The sequence below is a fragment of the Thamnophis sirtalis genome, unplaced genomic scaffold (genome assembly GCF_051295495.1).
Source record: "Thamnophis sirtalis isolate CommonGarterSnake01/CBP01778 unplaced genomic scaffold, rThaSir2_p1.2 scaffold_7, whole genome shotgun sequence".
Classification (NCBI taxonomy): domain Eukaryota; kingdom Metazoa; phylum Chordata; class Lepidosauria; order Squamata; family Natricidae; genus Thamnophis; species Thamnophis sirtalis.
The window spans coordinates 51,627,516-51,652,785 of NW_028261387.1; the positions used below are offsets into that span (position 1 = coordinate 51,627,516).

The 25,270-nt window shown below is 38.7% G+C and overlaps 2 protein-coding genes and 2 non-coding genes across 12 annotated transcripts in view; 2 read left to right on the plus strand and 2 right to left on the minus strand.

Moving 5' to 3' along the window:
* Positions 1-632, minus strand: part of PIK3C2B (phosphatidylinositol-4-phosphate 3-kinase catalytic subunit type 2 beta) — a 105,863-nt gene extending 105,231 nt beyond the window's left edge. For all 3 annotated transcript variants that reach the window (XM_087720022.1, XM_087720020.1, XM_087720021.1), the window contains exon 1: positions 382-632. The gene's annotated coding sequence lies outside the window, so the exon portion shown is untranslated. The remainder of the gene's footprint in view (positions 1-381) is intronic.
* A 10,091-nt stretch (positions 633-10,723) lies between these two features.
* Positions 10,724-10,796, plus strand: TRNAK-UUU (transfer RNA lysine (anticodon UUU)). The gene has a single exon. It is a non-coding gene; the product is annotated as a tRNA-Lys (tRNA).
* Positions 10,797-11,058: 262 nt separating this feature from the next.
* On the minus strand, positions 11,059-11,131 carry TRNAK-UUU (transfer RNA lysine (anticodon UUU)). The gene has a single exon. It is a non-coding gene; the product is annotated as a tRNA-Lys (tRNA).
* A 1,770-nt stretch (positions 11,132-12,901) lies between these two features.
* Positions 12,902-25,270, plus strand: part of MDM4 (MDM4 regulator of p53) — a 30,002-nt gene continuing 17,633 nt past the window's right edge. For 2 of the 7 annotated variants that reach the window (XM_087720028.1, XM_087720029.1), the window contains exons 1-4: positions 12,905-13,074; positions 19,607-19,711; positions 19,955-20,029; positions 24,583-24,716. In XM_087720028.1, the coding sequence (XP_087576154.1) occupies positions 19,640-19,711; positions 19,955-20,029; positions 24,583-24,716 (281 nt within the window). In that variant the 5' untranslated portion in view covers positions 12,905-13,074; positions 19,607-19,639. Of the gene's footprint in view, positions 13,075-19,125; positions 19,202-19,606; positions 19,712-19,954; positions 20,030-24,582; positions 24,717-25,270 lie in introns of those variants that run through there. The other 5 variants (XM_087720024.1, XM_087720026.1, XM_087720027.1 and 2 more) reach the window with 5 other exon arrangements.

Genomic DNA, 25,270 nt, shown 5'->3' on the forward strand with positions numbered 1-25,270 from the left:
GCACCCCTTTTTGTGATCCTATCTCCCTACTTCACTCCCAGCCATTGGGATAGGATGCGGTAGAAACACACTCAGGAGGATCTTACTAAATCACACGATGTTAAAACCATTTTTTTTTTTAAAAAACACCATCTACCTCTGCAGGTAGGGCGAGGTTGTTCCAGGAACTGGGCAGGATCCGCCTCTCTACCATTCACTAGCGAGCTGGGATCAGCCTACAACCTGCTGGTCAAGGTTTTAAACGACTCTCCCAAGGTTGGGCGGCTGCAACAGTTCTCCCTCATGCCTGACTAGCAAGGTCTGTCTTCCTGCCCCAGTCCCTTTTCACAAAGGCATTCCGCCACTCGATTCCCTGCTCTCTGCAGCTGGTCGCTTTCCTACCTGATTTCCTGGATCCTCTCGTAGCAGTTTCCGAACGAGAGAATTCCTCTCGCCTTTCGTTTGTTCCTCGCTTCTGTTCAGGCTCCCCTCGAGGGGCGGGGGGGGGGGAATAAATTCCGGGATAGCCCTCCGGATGATCCGCTTAATCCTCTAGCATCTGGCATTAAAATCCACCCAGGAAATGAGTCGCTTCGGAAAGTTAGCCGCCGCCGCCGCCGCCACTGCTGCTGAATGAACCTCACCGGGCTTGCAAATGCGTCGCTGAGCCGAGCGTAGAACGAGGCGGGGGAGACAAGGCGATGCAAAACGTACGAGAGACAATAGAGGGGAAAAAAGGGAGAGGAGAGGAAACGCGCCCCCTTCTGGAGACCTCGTGCGTCGGCTCGATGAACTTCGTCCAACAGCCAACTCCGGGCGCTCCGCTGCATTTCTGGAACGCATAAAACCAACCCGGTTTTCTGTCTCTTAAGCCTCGCGGACCCAACCCCCCACCCCACCCCACTCCCATTCCAGCCTCGAGGCGATAGAGGTTGATTTTTTACAATCTGGGGCACCCACTAAAGTTGCCTGACAAAACCCTTTGCTTTATTCCACCGGTGAAATGGTTTCAAGCGCCACAGGAAGTTTTGTTTTCCTGGTGGCTTTTCAAAACGCGTTGCAAATTAAATGAGAAAGTTGGCTTGCGACTTTTTTCTTCTTTGCCGTGCTCTGTTTTTTTTCTTATTTTTCTTTTGTGAGATCTCATTTTAAACTTGTCGCATGAATGGAATGGAATAGAATTCTTTTATTGGTCAACTGTGATTGGACACACAAGGAGTTTGTCTTTGGTGCATATGCTCTCAGTGTACATGAAGAAAAATAAAATAGAATACATTCATCAAGAATCATAAGATACAACACTTAATGATAGTCATAGGTTACTAATAAGCTATCAAATTATACTAGGAAACAAATAAAGCAATAGAAAAATTAAAAGATACAAGCAACATGGTTATAGTCATAAGTGGAAAGAGAGAGGTATTAGGAAAGACTAATAGTAATACAGTCTTAGATATTAGTCTTAGTGTTGTGGGGATTAGTTACTGCAGATTTGGAGCAAAACCTGTATCATTTTGTGCGGAACACCTTGAGGGGGGAAAATAGATGTTCAATCATGCAAGAAAGCTGTAAGCTTTTTAATATATATTTTTTAAATAGGGAATAAATGATGCAATTTTATGCTACAACTGTTGTCAGGCTCATGTCAATCCTTTTCCATTAACTGCCAGTGCCAACTATCTTCGTGTTAGTTGGCAGCTTTTTTTGTATCATATGAAACCAGTTAGGCATCTAATTTTTGGATTCCAAAACAGTAAGATATTCTTAGTTTCCAGAACACAACTTTTAATGGACATTATATTAGATACAGATGTTGTCACATTAAGAATAGATCCAATCAAATAAGAATAACTTTATGGAAAGGCAGCTGTGTTAGCTTACAAAGTGAGAAAGAGTACTCTGATACCTTAAACTATCTATCGTAAAAATCATTTCATCAGATAATATTAGGACAAATCTGCCTCAAAGACTAAATCAAAGCAGTACAACATTTTTTTCTTCTTCTGAAAAAATTAGTGTAGGTTCACTCTTACTCCTACAACATCTTCCTTCTCTCTTAAATGATTTCTGGAAAAATTGAAAGTTCAGAGGATCTTTTACGGTCCTATTTAATAAAAAAAAGTTTTAAAGAAAAACAACAAATAAAATAACATTACTTGGAATTTAGGATGAGAAATAATAGGGGATGGGAAAGCGACCCAAGAGTGTGAAACAGAACGGGGAGAGGTACAAATTTTTGGAAATGAAATCTGATAAGGTACCCCAAGGAAGTGGGAGTTGAAAGAGAATGTTACCTAGAGCAGTCTCACTCCTGGCCATCTTAAAAATAAAATAATATAGTATAACAATAAATAAATGTCAGGAACAAAGGAAGCATATCTTGACTGAATCCATGCTGAGAAGTAATTCTCAAAGCATGAATTACCACTAGAATTAGGATTAATATTAAGTGTATTATAAGGTGACCAGACGTCCCGCTTTTGGCAGTACAGTCATGATTTTTCACAATTTGTCCCACGTCCCGCGGTGTTTTAAAAAAGTCCCAATTTTTTTAAAGAATGCACGACGAGTTAGTATCTCAGTTTCACTCCAAAGATTTTGAGAAATCCACCGGTGACTTTTCACTATGCTAGCTGGGAGTTTCCATTAGAGGCCGCCTGAGCTGATCCCTCCCATTGGCTGGTTGCTCGGGGTCAGACCCCTCCCCTTTTGCATCCCTATTGGCTGGCGGGCCTCTCCGGCTCTTTTCCCACCCACCAGCGCCCCCACGAAGCGTCCCCACTGTTCGGTTAATTGCTGCTGTACGGTCCTGGAAGAAGGGGTGTAGTGAATTCTCCTACGTGGAATCGGGTTCCCGCGCTTCCGAATGGAATTCATTCTTACTGTTCCCTCGTCAGAGAGTTAACAAAGGGCGAGAGCCCCCTGGATGGGTGGACGGGAGAAATTCTAAGTTCTTGCCATGGGTGAGCAGACGAAAGGGCGTCGGCGGTGCTGCCAGGACCCGCTGTGCGAGGGTGAAGGAAGAGCAAGGTGGGACCTGAGGGAAGCCAGAGGGAGGGGGCTCGGAGGGAGGGAGAGCCAAGATGGTGGTGGCTGAGGAGGAGGAGGTCTTACAGCCGCTATGGCCGCCAAGGAATTGCAGGATGACTATAGTGGCTGTGCGCCAGGAGGGTGGCCTGCGGGGCTGGAGGCTGCGTGGCGGCTACGCGCTGCCAAGCACTAACAGGAGTCGTGGGGCAGGCTGGCCGAGCGGCCTCGCGCACACAACTCGTCTCGCCACCCGATGGAGGCTGCCCTGCTGCTGGCACTGCTGCCCCTCTGCTCATTATGCCAAAGATGCCACCGCCACCCCCTCGCTGGCTCTTCCCGCCTGGATGCCCACCGCCTAGGAGCCGCCCGAAGCCTTCCTGCCCACCACTGGCTGCACCACGGCTGACTCACCCCGGGCAGGTTGGAAGGCTTCGGGTGGCTCCTGAGTGGTGGGCGTCCGCGCAGGAAGAGCCAGCAAGGGGGTGGCAGTGGCATCGTGCTGAAGCATCACCAGCAGCAGGGCAGCCTCCATCGGGCAGCGAGGTGAGCTGCGTGCACGAAGCTGCTCGGCAAGCCCGCCCCATGACTCCTGTTAGTGTTTGGCAGCGCGCAGCCGCCACACAGGCTCCAGCCCCATAGGCCGCCCTCCCGGCACACAGCCACTATAATCATCCTGCAATTCCTTGGCAGCCGCGGCAGCTGCAAGACCTCCTCAGCTACCACCATCTTGGCTTCCCCTTCCCTCCGAGCCCCCTCCCTCCAGCTTCCCTCAGGCTCCACCCTGCTCTTCCCTCGCACAGCGGGTCCTGGAAGCACTGCGGATACCCTTTTGTCCACTCACCCATGGCAAGCGCTTAGAATTTCTCCCATCCACCCATCCAGGGGGCTCTCGCCCTTTGTTAACTCTCTGATGAGAGAACGATGAGAATGAATTCCATTTGGAAGTGTGGGAACCCGATTCAACGTAGAAAATTCACCACACCTCTTCTTCCAGGACCGTACGGCAGCAATTAACCGATCGGTGGGGACGCTTCGTGGGAGCGGGTTGGGTGAGAAAAGAACCGGAGAGGCCTGCCAGACAATAGGGATGCAAAAGGGGAGGGGCATGGCCCCGAGCAACCAGCTAATAGGTGGGAGCAGCTCAGGCGGCCTCTAAAGGCGGAGCAGAGGCGCAGCAGCACCAGCAGCAGGGCAGCCTCCATCGGGTGGTGAGGCGAGCTGTGTGCGCGAGGCCACTCGGCCAGCCTTCCCCGTGACTCCTGCTAGTGCTTGGGCTGGAAGGCTTCGGGCGGCCAGAGGGTGAAGATGACGCCAGGCAAGAAGGACCTGGGCACACTGGGCTACGTGTTTGGCACACCTTCGATTCTCCCCCCGCCCGGTCAATGGTGCCTCGCTTTACCAATCTTAAAATCTGGTCACTTTAGTGTATTAACTGTACAACTACAATGTCACTGTGAGAACCTGTTGCAAGAATGCATTACTGAAATTGATTTGGTACATTGAGAAAAAGGACCCTTATGCATTTAAAACCAAGTATGAACAGAATTTAATCATTTGGCTTCTATGGCAACCTGAGGTTGCTGTAATTCCCACAAGTGATTAATGACCTGATTTTGATGGCTGCGGCTGAGTAATAATTAACTTTTGAGACCCCTCTGATGTTGAATTGAAAAGAATAGAGCATTTTTTTTTGTTCATAGGTGTACTTTCCATTAATCTGGAAAGAACGGGTTTTTTTGAATTATTGCTTCCAATTATTTAACTATGTAGTATATTCACAAACATACCCTGAGCCTTCCTGAAGGCAAGAATACTGTAATTCAAACTTCTTTTCACATTAACATATTATTCTAGAATGGTATCTTTTCTTTTCTTGCAGTGATTGAATACAGCTTGTACTTTCCCTCACAGGGACTGAGAAATTTCATATAACTAAGCAGACATTTCCACTTGAGTAAGCAATTATATTTGAAAGAGTTAACGGTAAAAAGGAAACGAAGCCATTAAAGAACACAGTGGCGGGATACCAACAAAGCTGACACCAACCAGAGCATAGAAAAACTCAAATAGTGAAAGATTGGAAGCTAAGGAGAGACCTGGCCAGTGGTGAAATTCTATTTTTTTACTACCGGTTCTGTGGGCGTGGCTTGGTGGGTGTGGTATGGCTTGGTGGGCATGGCAGGAGAAGGATACTGTAAAATCTCCATTCCCATCCCACTCTGGGGCCAGCCAGAAGTGGCAATTGCCGGATCTCCGAACTACTCAAAATTTCCACTCCTGAACCTGTCAGAACCTGCTGGATTTCACCTCTGGAACTGGACCATAGAATTTTGAAGTCAGACATGACTGAATGGATATTGTTGTCATTGTGTCGTCGTCGTCATAATCATCATCATCATCATCATCACCATCATCATCATCTAAACATTTTAGACAGAAATGAAGCTTCTTAGAAGTTAAACCCACGAAATATCTAAACACAATAAAGATGCCATTTAATAGACTGCAATTTTCTTGTCTATCAGTCGCCCATACTTTTATCATACATACATAATATAGGAGAAAAACTAAATGCTATTTAATGTCTTTTTATTTATCTTTAATTCAAATTAAATGTAGTTAACATTATTCTGAATCAGTACTGAAACCTTTTTTTCTCTCCGTCTCCTTAAAAATGCCAATTTAGTGACACTGTTCAGAACTTTATCCCAGGTTTTTGGAACTGACATGGCCTCATGTTGTATATGTCAGATTATTTCAAAATTCTAAGAATTTGTCAACAGGTAAAATGCTTAAAAATATACATTTTACTATCTTGATTGATAAGTAAATATAAACTGTCCTTAGTCACTTGATCTCATAAAGGTGTTATGTTAATACTGTATAGATTTTGATGGTCATCTGGACTTCTGCAACGTAGATCTGGTAGTAGCATTATACAATTGCAATAACATCTATACTTTTATTTATTTGAATTTATTGAAATTATTTACATTAATAATATTGAATTTTATTTCAACATATTTAAAGTTTTATTGTTTCCACTGCTCCCAAGTGGACAAAAATAAAATTACACCGAGGAGCAAATAAAATACATCAGTGTTTTTCAACCACTGTGCCGTGGCACACTAGTGTGCCGTGACATAGTATAAGGTGTGCCGTGGGAAAAACACCTTATATATAGTCAATATAGGCACAGAGTTAAATTTTTTTAACATTTTCTAATGGTGGTGTGCCTCGTGGTTTTTTTCATGAAAAAAGTGTGCCTTTGCACAAAAAAGGTTGAAAAACACTGAAATACAGTATAACTATATAGCAGGGAATCTATGGTATATTGTAGTTCACTGGAAATCTGACTCATTGAATACATTCTACTTGGCAGTGAGTAAGCATCTGTATTGTAGGAGTATTTGTTTACTCTAAATCCTATCTAAGTTGAATCATAAAGAAATTGCATTAGACTTGTACTGAAATTGTAATTTCCACTTCATGTTTCAACAACTTCTTGCTTTCCTTAGTACTATTCCAATTGTTTTAAGAAATCCAGCAATTCTTTAAAAAACCTTCAGTTTAAAAATTAAACAAAAGTAAGAAATCAATCATGGAATTGTAAAGCTCTTTTCAGTTCACAAAAACTATAAATGATTAGAAACATACAAAGACACTAATGTAACACCATGTAACATGCAATATTCTCAATGCAAAATCTGGAAAGAAATTTTTGAGCTTTTGCTTAATAAACTGGCAATTATTGTATAATTTGTTTTAAACTTTACAATTTGTTTCAGTTACAGTTGCATCTGCACATACCATAACTTGTATCTTTCTTATGTACTAGAAATACATTCTTAACCTGAAACCAAGAAAGGAAGCTACTGATGAAGATATATCACCTACCTTTTCCATCTTGAGATTGATTTTGAACTCATAGCTAAATTAGTTGGTATTTTGTAATGTTTTACTTCTTTACCATCATGATGATTAAAAATTCTTAAACTCTCAAAAGGTTACACATTGGGGTAATTTATTTATGCCAGTTATTTCCCCACTAGTTTTCCTTATGATAAAATCAGGGTTTTATAACCAAGATAGAATAGAATACTTGAAAAATAAGAGTTTATGTGCACTAATATATGCTTATAAAAATTGGCAATTTATGGTAAGGAAGAGAACAATTGGATCATAAAGTACTGACAAAATTTCATTTTGATGAGTTAAGCGAGTGATGTAATGCTTGCTATCTAATTTTGAGAAATCAGTCATTAATTATTTCAAGCAACCTGAAGAAGCAAGAATAAAATTCAGGTTTGTTGGAAATTTGATATCAGTACAGTAACCTACATTAGGCAGAAGAGAAGTTTGGGAGCCAGATTCAGGTACACAATTAAATGATACAATATGGCAAATTTTGTGGAGAGCCAAGAAATTCTTATCTGCTTCCATGCAGGAATGATAGATTGAGATTATACATTGTGGGCATTATACCACCGTTCCATCTTTGGGGTATGTGACAAAGTTTCAAAAGTTGAGATAGAGGTTTTTATTAAAAGCCTTCATCCCAACTTTTCAAACTTCATCAATAGCAATAGCCATGCAAAAAACTGAATTCTTACCAAGTTTAGACTTGCCACATATATTTGATGGAAGGAATAAAATGCTACAATGTAAGAAACTTATGCTTTATTTGTTTTTAGTAGCAAATTTAATGATTGCCCATCAATAGAAATATTTAGATTATCTCTAATTTGAAAAATGATTTGATCAGTCCTCTGACAAAATTCACCTGTTCCCAAAACAAAGAGGGAAATCATTGCACCAGAGAAATCAGTGCATATTAGAACTGGCAGAATTATATCTGTTTTATAAAAGATAAAGTGACAACCCTTCAGGGTGTACAGAAAATTTAAAGGGCTTGTTAAAGGATTACTTAAGTAGAAATTATTTCAGTAGTGCTATTTAAATAAATAAGTAAATAAATAATTGTTAAACACGCTTTTGTGATGTTTCTAAGATTATTTTTTTAATTAAAACTATCACTCTACTATAGATAAATCTTAGGGATTAAGATATAACTACCATTATTTTCTATGCTTTAACAGTGTGCCATACCAAAAAAACAAGGATTTGTGTATCAAGTCTTGACAACTGAAGCTTACTAAAATGTCTCTATTTTCACTGGTAAAATGTCAGCAGCTAAGTTGTTCCTGCTGTTTTCCACATGATTTTCAAGCAAGTTGCAGTTTGTCTGTCAAAGAAACAAATGCTCAGGGGAAAGGAATTGTGGGGACGAGGTTGAGAGCAGGGTTGACTCATGTCTATTAGCCAATAGAAGTGTGGAGCCTTTAAGAACAGACAGAGGTTCAAATTATAAATGGGAATGCAGCGTAGATAAGTCTGAATGTGTACGGAGCTCTTTATCTTGGCAAGAAATCTGTTGAAAAGGTGCCATGTCTCAGAATTAATCCTGATAATAAGAGTGGCATATGAATTAAAAGTCAGTTAATAAAATTTATCTTCATGTGACTGGGTGGGAGTTGCCAAGTTGATGTCACTGAATTTTTGCCTCAAAGAATGACCTACAAAAAGAAGATATAAAAAAAGGAAATTTATTATTTTGTGCACTTACTACTTAAATAAGATAAAATAAGTACACAAAACAATAAAACAGCTACTTACAGAAGGAAGATGATTGTCCTTGCCAGTCTTTAACATTACTGACCACCTTACACACACCCTTCCAGCCCCTCTGAGAGAGAGAGAGAGGGAGAGAGGGAGAGAGAGAGAGAGAGAGCGCTAAGGATGTCTTTGCATGGCTGTCAAGCAAGCAACTGGCAAAAGAGGAAAGAAGTTGAAGACTCAGAAAACATGAATTGCTAGTAGCTAGTTTATGAACTGAATTATGCACTATGCTGTAGTATTGTGTCACCAATAACTTCAGTTCTTCTTGGATCCTCTGCACTTTTCATACAGGCTGTAAAGCTCCTCCCTGCCTAATCTCCCAAGATATGGATAAACTCAATCAGAATTTCAATTGGGAAATTGCAAGCATCCTAGACAAAGCTAAAAAAAAACACACCACTAGGCAATTCCTGGAAACTTAGTACTCAGACAAATCTATCATCAATAGACACATAGTGATAAAACATAGTTAATCATCATTCAAAAGAAACAATAAAAAAGCTAAGAAGGAAACAAAAAGGCCACATCCTCTCCAGCGGTCACCACCCAGATAAGCAAGGATTAATTCCAGACAAAGAATCAAGTAGAAAACAATACTTTAATGAGTAAACTGCCAAGAAGAAACTCACATTTGCAACAACACTGGCAGGGCAAGAGAGCAAACCTCATATTCACTAGCATTGATGATGGCACCTAGAAGGGTAATGAAATGTCTGCAAACAAACAAGCAAGCTCAGAGAGCACCAAGGAGGCCTTTTCTGGGAAAGTTTGCTTGTCCATGACACAAATATCTAGGAACTTCCTTAAGATTGTCAAAACAAAATTAAAAAGTTAGGTCTTGATTTAAGTTGTTATTTTTCTCCCATAGAGTGTTTGCAAAATTACTGTGCCTTTTATTTAGTACAAGTAATTCCTCAACTTTTAACCATTCTTTTAACAATTGTTTGACGTTACAATGGCACTCACTGAAAAAAGTGACTTATGACCATTTTCACATTTACAACCAACCTCTTCATAGTCTCATGATCAAAATGAAGGCTGTTGGCAACTGTCATGTGTTTAGAATAGAGAATAGAGCTGGAAGGGACCTCTTCTAGTCCAGCCCCCTGCTCAAGCAGGAGATCCTAGACCATTTCAGACAAGTGACAGTCCAGTCTCTTTTTAAAAATCGCCAGTGATGAAGCACCCACAATGTCTGAAGGCAACCTGTTCCACTGGTTAATTGACCTCACTGTTGGGAAGTTTCTCCACAATTCCAGGTTGCTTCTCTCCATCTTTAGTTTCCATCCATTATTTCTTGTCCAGCCCTCTGATGTTTTGGAGAATAAATTGACCCTCTCTTCTTTGTGGCAGCCTTTCAAATACTAAAATACTATCATGTGTCCCCCCCCCCTTCTTTTCTCTATCTTGGGATCATGTGATGGCCTTTTGTAACTTTCCCAACCAGCTTCCAAAAAACAAGATCAAATCTGGTTAATAACCAAATGATTCACTTAACAACTGCAGTGATTCACTTAACAATCATGGCAAAAAAGGTTGTAAAATCGGGCACTTAACAACTGCCTTGTTTAACAATGAAACTTCTGGTTCCAATTGTGATTGTCGCAAGGAAAAGCTGAGAGCAGGGAAAGTTTAAGCAGAGATATTTTAATTGCTCACTTCGAAGGAATAAAATAATAGGTGGCATGCCTTCTGTTATTGCTTTAAGCAGGATCTTCAAAATTTGTATGTTACTTACACAACTAAGACTCAGGCTGAGGTAGCTGTTTGATTACCAGTTTGATCCTTTAATAATTCTTTTTCAAAACCTTGTTCTATCTTGTTTGTACCTTTTCACACTCTCCCTGAAAAATGAGAAATTGACAAGGACACAGGAATGAAAGATGAGCGTAGCTAGAAATCAGTGAAAACGGATAGGTTACCAGTATAGAACTCGGCATAAACTGAGAATTGCAATTAAAAAAACATAACACTCAACTTTTCCTTTCTGGAATTGATAAGGCCATTTGCACGCGGAAAGAAGCTTAAGCAGAGTGCCCGGATAGCTCAGTCGGTAGAGCATCAGACTTTTAATCTGAGGGTCCAGGGTTCAAGTCCCTGTTCGGGCGAGAATGATTTTTAATAGAAAATCGCATCCAAAAATATTGCGCCTAAGCCACGTCCTTTCAAAGGATAAAATTGAAAAAAAAGGAATAAAATTCCGGTGTCTTTTTAAAATACATAGGAAATGAGGTACTTTAGTTTTAAATCCATCTGTACGCCTAGCAAACATCGGCGACATTAAATATATAAACTACATAAAGAAGAAACGAAGGGGAAATTTTAAAAAGAACGTTCGGAATAAAAAAAAAAAGAAGAAAAAAATTTGCCCGCCCGAACAGGGACTTGAACCCTGGACCCTCAGATTAAAAGTCTGATGCTCTACCGACTGAGCTATCCGGGCTCCATGCTGAGTAGCTGTTCAAAGATGCAATATATTAAAAAAAACAGATTGGTATACAGCTCATTCTCTTATTTACGAGGGCCAATTGCAGGTTTGCAACTTCGATGCTTACTATTCCAGTCGTAATTATGGAACAAGAGATTGTTTTTGCATCCCTGAGGTTTCCCTTGCATTCGGCATGGGTTATAAATGTTGTATTGAATCTAAAGGCATAAATAAATACATTTGTTTAATTTATATTAAATTTAAATCTCGCATGACTTCTGTGGCTACCTACTGCACATATTCATGGTGAGAAACGAAGACATTTAGTGAACAACGTTGCAAATCCAGCTGAAAAAAATTAGTTTAGGAGAAGAAAAAAAATTCCTTTGGTTAGCTGCTAATATTTGCAGATTCATCGTCTCTAAAGCTTGAAAAAGTTACCGACAATTTGCATTTCTAGGAAAGGATATGATAATTTATATTGATACTGATTGTTACCCGATTGCTTATTTGCACCCTATGACTATCATTAAGCGTTGTATCTTATGATTCTTTTCATGTCTTTTTATGTACACTGAGAGCATCTGCACCAAAGACAAATTCCTTATGTCTCCAATTACACTTGGCCAATAAAGAATTCTGTTCTGTTCTGTTCTGTTCTGTTCTGTTCTGTTCTGTTCTATTCTATTCTATTCTATTCTATTCTATTCTATTCTATTCTATTCTATTCTATTCTATTCTATTCTATTCTATTCTATTCTATTCTAAACCATTTACCGCTCGGATATATGAAGGGTAGTCTACTACAATAGTATTTGTTTGTAAGGTGGGTGGTATTGACCAACCCTGCACATACACACAAATACACACAATAAGGGGGTTTCAGTCTTCCACCCAGCCACCATAAGAAAACATTTCAGCTGATTGAGATATTTGGGTCCAAAAGGCACCACAGCTCCATGGACAGTAGTGGTAGGCAAAGAGATAATTATAGTAGTCCTTGACTTATCTTTAAGTTCATTTAGTGACCGTTCAAAGTTACAACGGCACTTGTTGGCACCTCTGCTACAATGGCACTGAAAAATCACTTCTGACCAGTTTTCACACTTATGACCATTGCAGCATCTCTGTGGTCATCACATGATGAAAATGAAGACGCTTGGCAACCGACTCATATTTATGACGGTTGCCGTGTCTGTCACATGATCACCTTTGGGGACCTTCTGCCAAGCAAAGTCAGTGAGGAATCAGATTCACTAAACCACAGTTTTGACTAATTTAACAACTACAGTGATTCACTTAACAACTATGGCAAGAAATATCGTGAAACAGGGCAAAATTCACTTAATACATGGTTCACTTAGCAACAGAAGTTTTGAGCTTCATTGTGGTCGTTAAGTCGAGGACTGCCTGTACAGGGGCAAGATTAGATATTTTATTACACACACAAACACACACACACACACTGGACAGGTTGTTTATGATGATGATGAAGGAAAACAGAACTTTGGAGAGCTTGGTTCAAGTCTGTCCTTCTCAGCTCAGCAGAAACATCTATATTTTAAGCAAGGAGTGAACCCGAAAGTGTAGCGTTCTCAACTCTCCCCATTTCTGTAGTCTACGTGTCCTTTCAAAGAGGAAGCATTTCCGCCCCAAAGCCTGGCTTCCCAGGAAGTTACTCTTACTCGTTAGCGCCTCTGCTGCGCAGAGCAGACGGAGAAGACGGTGCTTCTCTTTCTCTCTCATAAAGATCGACCATTCCCGGAAGTTTGAGGCGGCTGTTCCTTTAGTGGAGCCTCTGCTCTCTATGATCCTGGCGGAAGAACGTGGGGCTCCATATTGACTCGCAGGCAAAAAAGGCGGCTTTGCCTTCTTTCCCCTCCCAAAATAAAATGGAGGCGATGAGATCGGCGTGAGCTTAAACAGCTGGGGTGGGAGCAGCCTTGAGGAGTTTTACCGTGAGTGCATTTTTTTTTGCAGCCGCTTAGACTGCCAACACGGCGGGACAGATGCAGAAACCTGGCTACGAGGTTTCTAGGGAAGTTGTTTAAAAGTGGAAAGAGTGAAGAATTAGGCGGGTGTGCAAGAGAAAGGATACGGGATCAGGGGAAGAGAGAGAAACAGAGTGCATTACTGTCTATTGTCCACTTCCCATCTTAAGAACTGATTAACGGCCACTAGACTGGCAGGGCAACGCGGTCTGTGTTGTGAATAATATCGCAGTTACAGTATCCGAGGTAGACGGGCGATATACAGTAGTGGCTAAAATTGTGAAAACCTTTAGGGGAAAGTATATTTTTGAGGTTTGGTGGCTAATAACACCACTTTTATTTTGGGAGTAGTACCATAAAATTATATATCAATGGAAAGATAATTTAATCAAGCATGTAATGCAACAAGGTTTGTTCAATTATCTGCATTCGCTGAAAAGTTGTAGCCAAATATAGTCAGCAGTAAAACCCAGTTAATAGAAGCAATCATTCAAACTTGGTTTCACATTGTAACAGCTGCAGAACTAAACTACTCCATGGGAAGATAAGTGATTATTTTTGTAAATCTTGTTTTTCTACGTGTTTTACTTCTTTATAACTGCTATTCTAATAGCAAATCCTTCATAAAAGTTATTGCATTACATTCTGGATTAAATTATCTTTCCATTGATATATAATTTTACAATACTACTCCCCAAAAAGTAGTGTTATTAGCCACCAAACCTCAAAAATACTGTACACTTTTCCCAAAAGGTTTCCACAATTTTGGCCACTACTGTACTATAATTACATGGGAAGGCTCAAAGATACTCCAGGCTGGCCTCATTTCATATCCTTCTCCTGCCCTCCAAGTAACCAAAGGGCCTATAATTGTACCCACTCCAGTGCCTTATCAGTTTTTCTGCAGGTCAGATAGAGCACAGTAAGACTACATAATGCTTCAGACTAGATTGCAGAAAGGTGTATGGGTGCAGATGGGAATGCAATAATAGAGCAGATCTATAGTTGCTTTAAAGCAGTGTTTTTCCAAAGTTTAAGTCCACTTTAAAATGTGTGGACTTCAACTATCAGAATTCCCCACCCAGCACTGATGCTGAGTTTAAGTGGCCAAGTTTGAAAAAAAAAACTGCATTAAAGACCCAAAGGTGTTTTTTTTCCCCCCAGGAGGCAACTGGACTTTCTTATCTTTGAAGGCCAATATTTTTAGTTAGCCTAATGGTTTTATTTTCATGATTGAACAACTGTCAATATAGCTTACAAGAATAATTCCAATATTTTGTAAAATGTATAAGTTTTGTTTAAAAAATTGAAAAAAATATCCATTATCTTTCTGGATAATGATTGCAAAGAAATATTCAACATAAGCGTAGATCTTTTGCATTTTTTCTTTTAAAACCAATTTTTATTTTTATATTATTATTTAAATGAGAATATTATTGACCAGCTAGAAAGTGTTGTAGTAGTGTTGTCATGCATGAAATTCATCTCCAACCCATATGAATGTGTGGGATAAATAATTAAAAATGAACTTACTTAAAAACCCAATGGTACCACTATATTGAGTATTTTTTTATTCCAGGTGTTGCTATATATGAACAGAAATTTAGTTTATTCACATTAATTGTTAGCATAAGGACATTTCAAAAAGAGGAAATCTTACTGCAGCATGAAACTGGAAGGAGACTTTAATTTATTATAATCAGCATCCTTTATTCTCAGCAGGTGGCGGTATTTAGCTGACCTTATCTCAGATCGGAAATTAAGCATGGTTGTGACTGATTAGTACTTTAGTGGAGACAGGAGATTACAGACTCCTGCTTCTTTCTTGTCTAGATGACAGCTTTTATTAGGTTCTCACTTTGCATTAAGATGCCGGGTTGAATTACTACAGACTTACTGTGATGTGTGAACTAGCCACTGTGTGAGTAATTTAAGGGTATCACTGGCAAGACACCTACTTCGTATTCCCTCCATATGATAGATTAGTAACTGAAAAACCAAATAGTATCTCTTTTGACTAGGGACAAGGAAGTTAGTAAACTTTTCACAGATTAGAAATTTTATCTTGTGTATGCTTCACTGAAGAGTCTTCCTTAGATAAAAGTAAGTTTATTTTAATGTCTGCTGTTGCAATATAGGAAATACTGTTGTTTCTTTTTTTATTAAAAACATTTATATTCAAAGTATATAGGAAGACAATATTCCATTATTTAATTGTGGATGATAAATAGTACTCACATTATGCATTTAATGCTATAGTGCAGAAGGAGGCAGAGAAAGCTTTGCTTTACTACTAAATGTTCACTCCAATATGTTTGCTGTTACTGTCCTTAGTGTCTTAATTTGTGTTCCTCAATTATTAAATACTATGGTTTCTTAACTTGCCACTTACAGCAAAAATCCTGGCAAGAAACTTTAAGATTATTGATAGAGCCTCACACAAAATGTTAACACGTTTAGCATGTGCATTCACTCATTTTGCCATAATGATAGCTCATGAATTACATTGGTTAGATTGGCATGTCACTTGTAAATAAACTACATGTTTAGTCTGTATGATATATCAAATGTCATTGGGTTCTCTTATTTGTAACATCTCAGTAAATGATCTGGTAACTACAATGGACATGTATAAAACGCTAGCAAAAAATAAGAACATTGATGTTTGAAACAGATTAGGTTGGGGAAGAATCTATGGAAAGCTTTTGATTTAAAGGAGGCAGCACCTGCTTGACCTTTGCTGATGTCGACAAAACCTAAGTAGAATCTGTTTTGATGGGTGATCATTAGGAAATTCAAGTACTCTAGTTTAAACTATAAAGTTAAAAAAAATCTCAGAATGGCAAATTATTTTTCCATTGTTAGGAAAAATTTATTTCAACTAGTATAGTCTATTAAACATCTTTTATGTCATAGTGTATATTTTTTGACATTGTAATATTGAGAGACCTTCTTTCTCTGGATACATTTAAATAAGAAATGTGCCCATTTTATTGAATGCCTTTTCCAACTGAAAATAAGTAAATTAATTCCATGATTACGTGCTTTTTAAACTATCTCACTATGGCTATTTTTCATACATATTTTCATTTCTGTTTCTGTTGATTCTGTAAGAAGGAAATATGCATAGCCTGTTGCTTGCTATCTGTCATTTTATGCATCATTACTATCTAGTTTTAAAGTCAACAATTTTGAACCATGGTGTATATATACAAAAGTTGGCTGAGTTGACTGCGTAATATACTGTTTAATGCTGGTTCTGCTCCTGGTTGGATGGCGATTTTCAGAAAAAGGTGTTGGAGTGCATACTTCTTACTCGGTATGCTTTAGGAATATGGGTTCTTTTATTTATCCTGCCTAATATCCATATGGGGAAACTCATATATAGACTTGGTCCATGATGTCATCAATATGTTGTTTTACAGTTGCCATGCTGGAATACAAATTTGTGTCTCATAAGATATGAATTACACTGTGAGAGTAATTAATCAAGATTGGTAAATAGCATGACCCGTCAAAAGCGCGGAGGACAAAATCGCGCTCGACGAAAGCGCGCATGTGACGTCATCACAGCGCGACGAAAAAAATTAAAAATTGAAATAAAATTAAAATTAAACCAAGCCGATTCACATAAAGGTAAGGGTTAGGTTTAGGGTTAGGGTTAGGTTAAAGGTTAGGTTTAGAGCGTTAGCGTTAGGTTTAGCGTTAGGTTAAGGGTTAGCGTTAGGTTTAGCGTTACGTTAACGGTTAGGGTTAGATTTAGGGTTAGGTTAAGGGTTAGGTTTAGAGTTAGGTTTAGGGTTAGGTTTGGGGGGGTTAGGGTAAGGTTTTAGCTTTATTTTTACATTTTTCGATCACAGCGCGATGTTTTCGTCGCACTGTGATGACGTCAAATGCGCGCTTTCGTCGAGCGCGATTTTGTTCTCCGCGATTTTGTGGTGGAACCGGTAAATAGGTTCTTAATATAATGAAATCTAGTTTAGACATAATGGAGAATAAACCATGATTGTTCATTTAGCCTTTTCTAGATGATTGGTTATCTAGATGGGGTTAGCTAGAGGGGGGTTGGCCCTCTCATATGGTGCCTACTGATTCAGTAATGTTATTAGAGAATCAGATGAGTTTTTTATGTCTGGAAATGTCTTTGTCAGCTTTGACAAAGTTTGTTATCAACACTTTATCAGCTGTTTAGATTACCACCCACCTCTAGACATGATTTAAAATTTTCATTGTTAAAGCAGTAAAGCGCTAGGGATCACACTATTCAAATTTGTGTATTTTCTGGTGTGTATTCAAACCCAAGTTCTTTTAAGGGAATAAAATGATGCTTATACTAATTAAACGATTGTACAGATGAAACTCGAAAAATTAGAATATTGTGCAAAAGTTCATTTATTTCAGTAATGCAACTTAAAAGGTGAAACTAATACCACACAGAAGCAGACCACTAAGCAACAGACCAGGTCTGTTTTTCTTTAGCCCAGGTAAGACGCTTCTGATGTTGTTTGTTGTTCAGGAGTGGCTTGACAAGAGGAATATGACATTTGAAGCCCATGTCCAGGATCCGTCTGTGTGTGGTTGCTCTTGATGCACTGACTCTAACCTCAGTCCACTCCTTGTGAAAGTCCCAAACACTTTTGAATGGCCTTTTCCTGACAATCCTCTCCAGGCTGCGGTCATCCCTGCTGCTTGTGCACCTTTTTCTTCCACACTTTTCCCTTCCACATAACTTTCTATTAATGTGCTTTGAAACAGCACTTTGGGAACATCCAACTTCTTTTGCAAACCTTTTGAGGCTTTTCCTCCTTATGGAGGGTGTCAATGATGGTTTTCTGCACAACTGTTAGGTCAGCAGTCTTTCCCATGTTTGTGATTCCTACTGAACCAGACTGAGAGACCATTTAAAGCCTCAGGAACCCTTTGCAGGTGTTATGGCTTAATTAACTGATTAGAGTGGGACACTTTGAGCCTAGAATATTGCACCTTTTCACAATATTCTAATTTTCTGAGATTGTGGATTTGAGGTTTTCATGTGCTGTAAGCCATAATCATCACAATTATGACAAATCATAGCTTGAACTATCTTGGTTTGCATGTAATGAGTCTATCTCATATATTAGTTTCACCTTTTAAGTTGCATTACTGAAATAAATGAACTTTTACACCATATTCTAATTTTTTGAGTTTCACCTCAAAAGGGAGGCCTTATTCTTTTAAATAACATTCCCAAAATGGTATTGTTGCTATTGTTGCTTTTTGTTCTTGAGAATATTTTACTGCTCATTTAAGCATTTTAAAACTGAAAATTCTGAACCCATAAAGATCAAATTAGTTGTTTTGGTAACAGTCCTAAGCTTTGGTGCCTCTTTGGTTTCACATTCCATTCCCATGCCTCTGTCCTTGGATTGTTCAATCGTTGAGTCTGGTTGGCAGTTCTGGTTCCTGTCATCCCTATCCCTGCATCCCCCCTCCTCCCCATACTTTATGGCAGACTGCTTTGTAGCCTGGGCTTCCCTGTTTTAATTTTGGCTTTGTTTTGTTTTTAATGTTGAGGCTGCTTTAAATTTTATTTTTTATGCATACTTTGATTTTATAATCTTAATGTTATTTGTGTTCGAAAAGACATAAGATTACATCTTTATCATATTATAGAGTGGTATATAATACAATACACAAAACTTTGCCATGATTTAAAATGTGTTTGGTGCTACTGAATTTGATACTGCAGTAATCCTAAAATAAAAATTGGAAGTTTAGAGATGTTCTCTTTTTCATTGCTTGAACTTAGTGAAAATTAAATGGGTCTTTCTGACTTGAAAACTATATATTTAGTTTTCTCAAGCATTATGGTGGCATAAAATGTATTTGCCATCAGTTTTTAATTAATAGGGACAGATAGTGGTCTCATCATTGCTTGCTGAGTAAACTTTGGAGGAAGAATTTCCTATAGTGGTTGAATGAGTCAGCAACGCTCACATCCCATGAGTCACATTAACAAGTTAGCTACTTGTCTCAACATGTCAAAGAGCACAATTTGTTCTCTTTTGCTTCAAGCAGTTTGAAGAACATTGCAAGGAACAACACTTTTAAAAAGGTACCTCTCTCAGAGATTTAATAAGGTGGGCATTGCAAGGTTTTCTTTCAAGCTTAGGATAACCGAAATTAAAAGATAATATGATTGGCATGGTAGTCATTAATGCATTTCTGGTGTTATCCGTATGTGATGTATATCAAATTGGCCTCAAAGGCTTCTGAAAATAATGTTTAATCTTATGTGAGAGTAACACTGAATAGGTGTTCAAGTTCAGTTTCAGCTATGGTAGTTCGCTGGATGTTTTGGGTTGGTGACTCTTTGTCTTAACCCACCTATCCACCTATCTCACAAAGTGTGGCAAAATACTGGAGGAGAAAATTCTGTGTATATCAGTTGGCACATGTGTATATCAGCTGGAGGAGAAGTGAGTATAAATCTATGAAGTAAACCTGATTTCTATTTTAGGCTTCTAATACTGACAGCTACTATACTGCCAAAATGACATCTACCTCGGCACAATTTCGGCCATCTGAGAATGCCTGCAAATCATCACTTGAACCAGTCAAACAGGTAATATAATTTCATTTTTCAATTGAAGACTGTAATCTGGTAAAAGAGGGAAAAGTTAGCATTGCTGCGATTCTGTGAAATAGTTGTATTTGTTTTCCTCTGCTAGCTTGATGCCGTGAAACTTACCTGGAATTAGGGTTTTTAAAGCTTTAAATTTGTAACCTGTGGGAAGTAGTTTTTTAATATTGATTTGTCCAGCTTTCTACAACATGTCTAAAAAAAAATCCACTTGGTTTATCATAGGTACGACCAAAATTGCCACTGCTGAAAGTTCTGCATGCAGCAGGTGCTAAGGGTGAAACTTTTACGTTAAAAGAGGTGAGTTTCTATGCACACAATTCTACCCTGGAAAGTCAGGTTATCTAAATTTGAATTAAGAAAGAAATGTGTCCTAATTTGCTTTTTAATGGCATCCATTACAGACCAAGTCTATATCCATATTCTTATTCCATGTGATGTGGCTGCAAAGTTTTAATGCTGGGTATGCTTCTAGAGCAGGGTTGTCAAACCTGCACCGTCACATTGTCATCATGTGACATATCGTGACTTTTCCCTTTCCTTAAAATGGGGCGTGGTTGGTGGGCCGGGAGTTTGACATTCCTGTTCTAGAGTAAAACTAGTAGTCCTGACAAGTGGAAGAGAAAGAAGAAAATGTACAGGTAGTCCTTGACTTATTTGTTTAACAATGATTTGAATTATAAGTGGTTTGGGAAAGGGTGCTTTACAGCCTATAAAGCAGAGGTGCTATACTTATGATCCGCAGGCTGGATGTGTCATGCGCTGGCCACGCCCACCCCTGGTTTAGTGAGGAGAAAAAAGTCACAATATGTCACATGATTGACATCCCTGCTATAAAGCATTTCCAATCATTGCAAATATTGCAGCCACCCTACCCCCATCCATAACATTGTGATCTGGGTGCTTGGTAACTTCATTTCATTTTATTTCATTTATTGAATTTCTAGGCCGCCCAATCCCGAAGGACTCCGGGCGGCTTACAGAAATGAAAAATTATTAAAAAAGAATTAAAACAATGAGACACAACAAAGTTAAGAAAAAGCACAACATACACCCAATCAGAGAGGGGCCGGAAAAGCCAGGTTTTAATAGCTTTGCGGAAGGCCATGAGAGTAGGTAGGGCCTGGATCTCTGGGGGCAGCTCATTTCATAGGGCTGGAGCATTTAAGTTTAAGTAAGCTTAAACTTGTTTGCACTTGCTAGGTGTAAGATGTTGGTGACCAATTAATGCTTGAATGTTTTTAAATTATGCTTTTTATTTCTTCTCTATTGGAAAAGTCATGTCAGCTAAACTGGAAACATCCTATAAAATCATTTCTTTTAAGTTTAAAATGCAAAGTGTGTACATATTAGAAAAATGACACAGGCTGTGATTTATAGGGTTATTCTGTCAGCTAGGAATTAAATGCTGTGGCTTTTCATTAGGAATGTGTCAGATATTCCTGCAGAGTTGTTTGACTTATTTTAAATACTTATGCATTTAAATAACTTATTTAGCTTCCAATATTTTTGCAAAAAACAAATCCAATGCTTCAAATGAATGAGTTTCCATGTTAAAATGTTAATTTGCCATAGCAGCCTACATTTAGCGCAGTGAGAACCTGTTCTCTATAATAGCTAGAAGCACTGCCAGCTTTCTTCATTTTGGTTTTTTTTCTCCTGAATTTTTTTTTTGCTGCTGCTGTCATGAAAGGGGTATTAAATTCTATGCATAATAAACAGCTTGAAAAATGTGCTCCTCTTACAGGTTATGCGCTAGACTACAGCCTACCTTGTTATGTTTTATTATTTAATTTGCACTTAGAGACTATTAGTTTGATTCTCCATGATTTATATGACAGAAAACAAATTTAAAACATTTAAGTAAGCTTAAATACATAAAAGAAAAGTTTCTGAGAGTGAAATAAGAATAAAACAAAAATGTACCTAGAGGGACTTTTGCTCAACTTTGGCTGGTGTACCAAGTTGCAAACCCTAGTTTGCACAAGAAGACATCCTCAATACCACCCAGTTAAACTACAGCAATGCAGTTTACATGGAGATGACTCCAAAACAAGTAGAAATGCTTTCCAGATTAGCTCTGCCTTTACCATCATCCTGAATGTGCTTGGAGATATGCAGGAGTGATTTCTATAGCAAGCCTTTAAGAAGATTGACATTGTGGCTATAGAGCACAGCCACTTTTATTTTCTGATATCCCAAACAGGGACTACAGGGTCATAAAAAGGGTATTGGGTTTTTTTTTTAGGGCACCAAGAGTACTTTTTCTCTATGTGATCTAATAGGTGAGACTGATACAGGTTAAAGAAGGCATATCCTAGTGGTGCTTTTCAAAAGGCAACTGGGCTTTCTTTGAAAACATTTTGCCTCACATCCAAGAAACAAGTCCAGTTGCATTTTGAAAAGCACCATTGAGACATCCATGACCTGGATAATTGAGAAGCTGCAATTTTGCATAGAAGTTAGAGCAGACAATTTAGTTAGAGTAGGTCACATGATGCCAAACCATAAAGGTCAAAACTAGCAATTAGTACTTTAAATTGCATCAGGGTGGTAATTAAGTGAAAGCTACTGCAGAGCCCACAATATTGGGGGAATATGTTCCCAACAACATGAACTAGTTAGCACACAGGCTGGTGCATTTTGGGTTAATTGCAGGTTTTAAGTAGCTTTTACAGGCAGCTTCATGTAAATTGCATTGCCATAGTTTAACTGGGCGGTATTGAGGATGTCTTCTTCTGCAAACTAAGATTTGCAACTTGGTACACAAGCCAAAGTTGAGCAAAAGGCCTTCTAGGTACATCTTCATTTGCTGTATCAGCAGGACCTGTTTTCAAGAGGTAGAGCCTGACCATCCAGAGATAAGATTGGTATAGATGGAGAACCTCAATGGACAAATAGTGTCCTGTTTGGGTTCAGCTTTAGGTAGGTCTATCCCATCCAGATCCCGACAGCCTTCAGGCACCAGGATAAGAGGATAATGCCCCCCCCCCCCCCTAGGTATACTGACAACACTGTCCCCAAAGTAATAGTTAACTTTATCTAACATCATCATAGAGATGTTAAAAAGGAGAGACTGACCTCTGTCCTTCCAATCCTTATCCCCATAATTCAATCCTGTAAGATATTGTGGTGGATAATGACAAAAGCCACTGAGAGATCTAAAAGCATCCCAAGAGACACAGTCCTGCCAGGTCCTATTAGTGGTCATTTATAAGAATCACAAGTACTATCTTAATTCCATGCTTAGGCCTAACTGAAAAGCTTCCAGATAGCCTGCTTCATATTTATATTGGATTCACCAATACCAAAAAAGGGAAGGTTGGAGACGGGGCAATAATTATATAACACTATCAGAACTAGAGATAATTTTAGGGGATTTACCACAATCTATTTCTAAGGAATATTGACAGTCATCCAGATCCATGTGATCCACAATCTACTTGCATGAGTCTGGATAGGCATAGGTCAAGCCCAAAGGCAGTGATGGATAACTTAGAGAACACTCTATCCACTTTCTTGGAGGGTATAAGGCAGAAGGATAATGCAATCTTGTACAAGGTCTTTCCAGTTCACAAAACACAGGGCAGAGATGCCCACTAGATTTTTGGGGAACATTTTAAGTCTCTTCTAGATATGGTTGGATCCTTTAGCTACCTGGGAAAGACCATCTGAATGCATCCAATCTTATGCAGACAAAGGTGGCAGTCTACATAATTTGTATGAGAGAATAATCTAATATTTCTGCCAACCTAGCAGTTTGAAAGCACGTAAAAATGCAAGTAGAAAAATAGGGACCACCTTTGGTGAGAAGGTAACAGCGTTCTGTGCGCCTTCGGCGTTTAGTCATGCCAGCCACACAACCACAGAGACGTCTTTGGACAGGGCTGGCTCTTAGGCTTTGAAACGGAGATGAGCACCGCCCCCAGAGTTGGGAACAACTAGCACATATATGCAAGGGGAACATTTATCTTTACCTATAATCTAATACAGTGGTAGTCAACCTGGTCCCTACGCCACTAGTGAGCGTTACAGCTTTCATGATGGGCGGTAGGAGTTTGCTGTAACTCTGCTTTATAAATTTTATAAAGTAAAGTTACTTCCCTACTTTATAAATCACCATTACTGTGGAACCGGTGGGTGGTTAGAAAATTTTATTACTAACAGAGATACAAAAGTGGATGGTAGGTATAAAAAGGTTGACTACCCCTGATCTAATATAACAAAGGTCTGGTGTAAATTCTTTCGGTTTTCAGATTACATTACTTTTTTTTGAAATAAACATTCTAATGTATGGCTGCTTTCATGTGATAGGCCAGATTTTTATTTTTAATTATTTATATATCACATTTTAAAACCTCCTTTCTTCCTCATGGAGTGGTCACTATTCAAATAAAATGCAATAGCTAATAAAGCCATACATAAATATGAAGCAGTTAAAACTACGGTAGGATTAAATAATAAGCATAATTAATAATAAGCCCATTGTTCCTGTTGGAGGCTATAAACTCACTATATTTTTCCTGATTGTTTTACTTACCGAATCATAACGTTTGTTTTTCCTTTTTAAATGTATTCTGTGATTTCCTTATACTTTGGATTCATATTAGTCCTTTATTGATTTTTAAAAAATATTTCAGGACACTTTTGTCTTGCTTAATGAATTATGATAGAGACCCATAACTGTCTTTATGGTGTTCCTTTGTTGTTTGTTTATATTGCATTGAAAAATGTGTGTGCGTGCCCACACAAACACAAAGCAGGTTTGAAAATTACTGAAACAATGGAAAGTAAACTCTACTGAGATGATTTTTGTAGAAGAAAGCATAACTGAGATTTTCTTTCTTTTTTAGTGTATGATCTATCTTGGAGAGTACATTGCACAGAAACAGTTGTATGACAGAGAACAGCAGCATATGGTACACTGTGGAAAAGACCAGCTGGGGGAGCTTTTGGGCTGTCAGAGTTTTTCTGTAAAAGAACCATGGTAGGAAATTCTGTCATACCCATGGAATATGATCTTGCAAATTTTATTATCTAAAGCAAAGAGTTTTCTTTTATTTTGAGTAGATACAGTGAATTCTGGCCCAATACTCCCTTTGAGAACACACTTCTAACTGAATACTTTGTTGTAAGAATTGTGTTGTAATTGGTGGCATCTGACAAAATTATCAAATACATACACTTCAGTGGCAAATATGAATTTAATAAATAAATATTAGAACACAGTTACTAAAATATGTTTTGTCAATGTTCCTTAATCCTCTTGTATAATACTTGGAAGAGATTATAGGCTAGGTAGTGAAGAATATTGAAAAATTCGCATAACTGTCTAGGTTTCTTGAAAAACTTTTATAAACCTTCAACCACTGATGTGACAGAGCCAGTTTGCCCTTGTTTGTGAGAACCCATTGCTAAATTTTCAGAAATGTTGCAAGCCACTTGCAAGCAGAATTAAGCCTTGATGTCTAGCTTACAAACAGCTGTTCTGTGCTATTACAAGTAGTCCTTGACATATGACCACAGTGGAGGCCAACATTT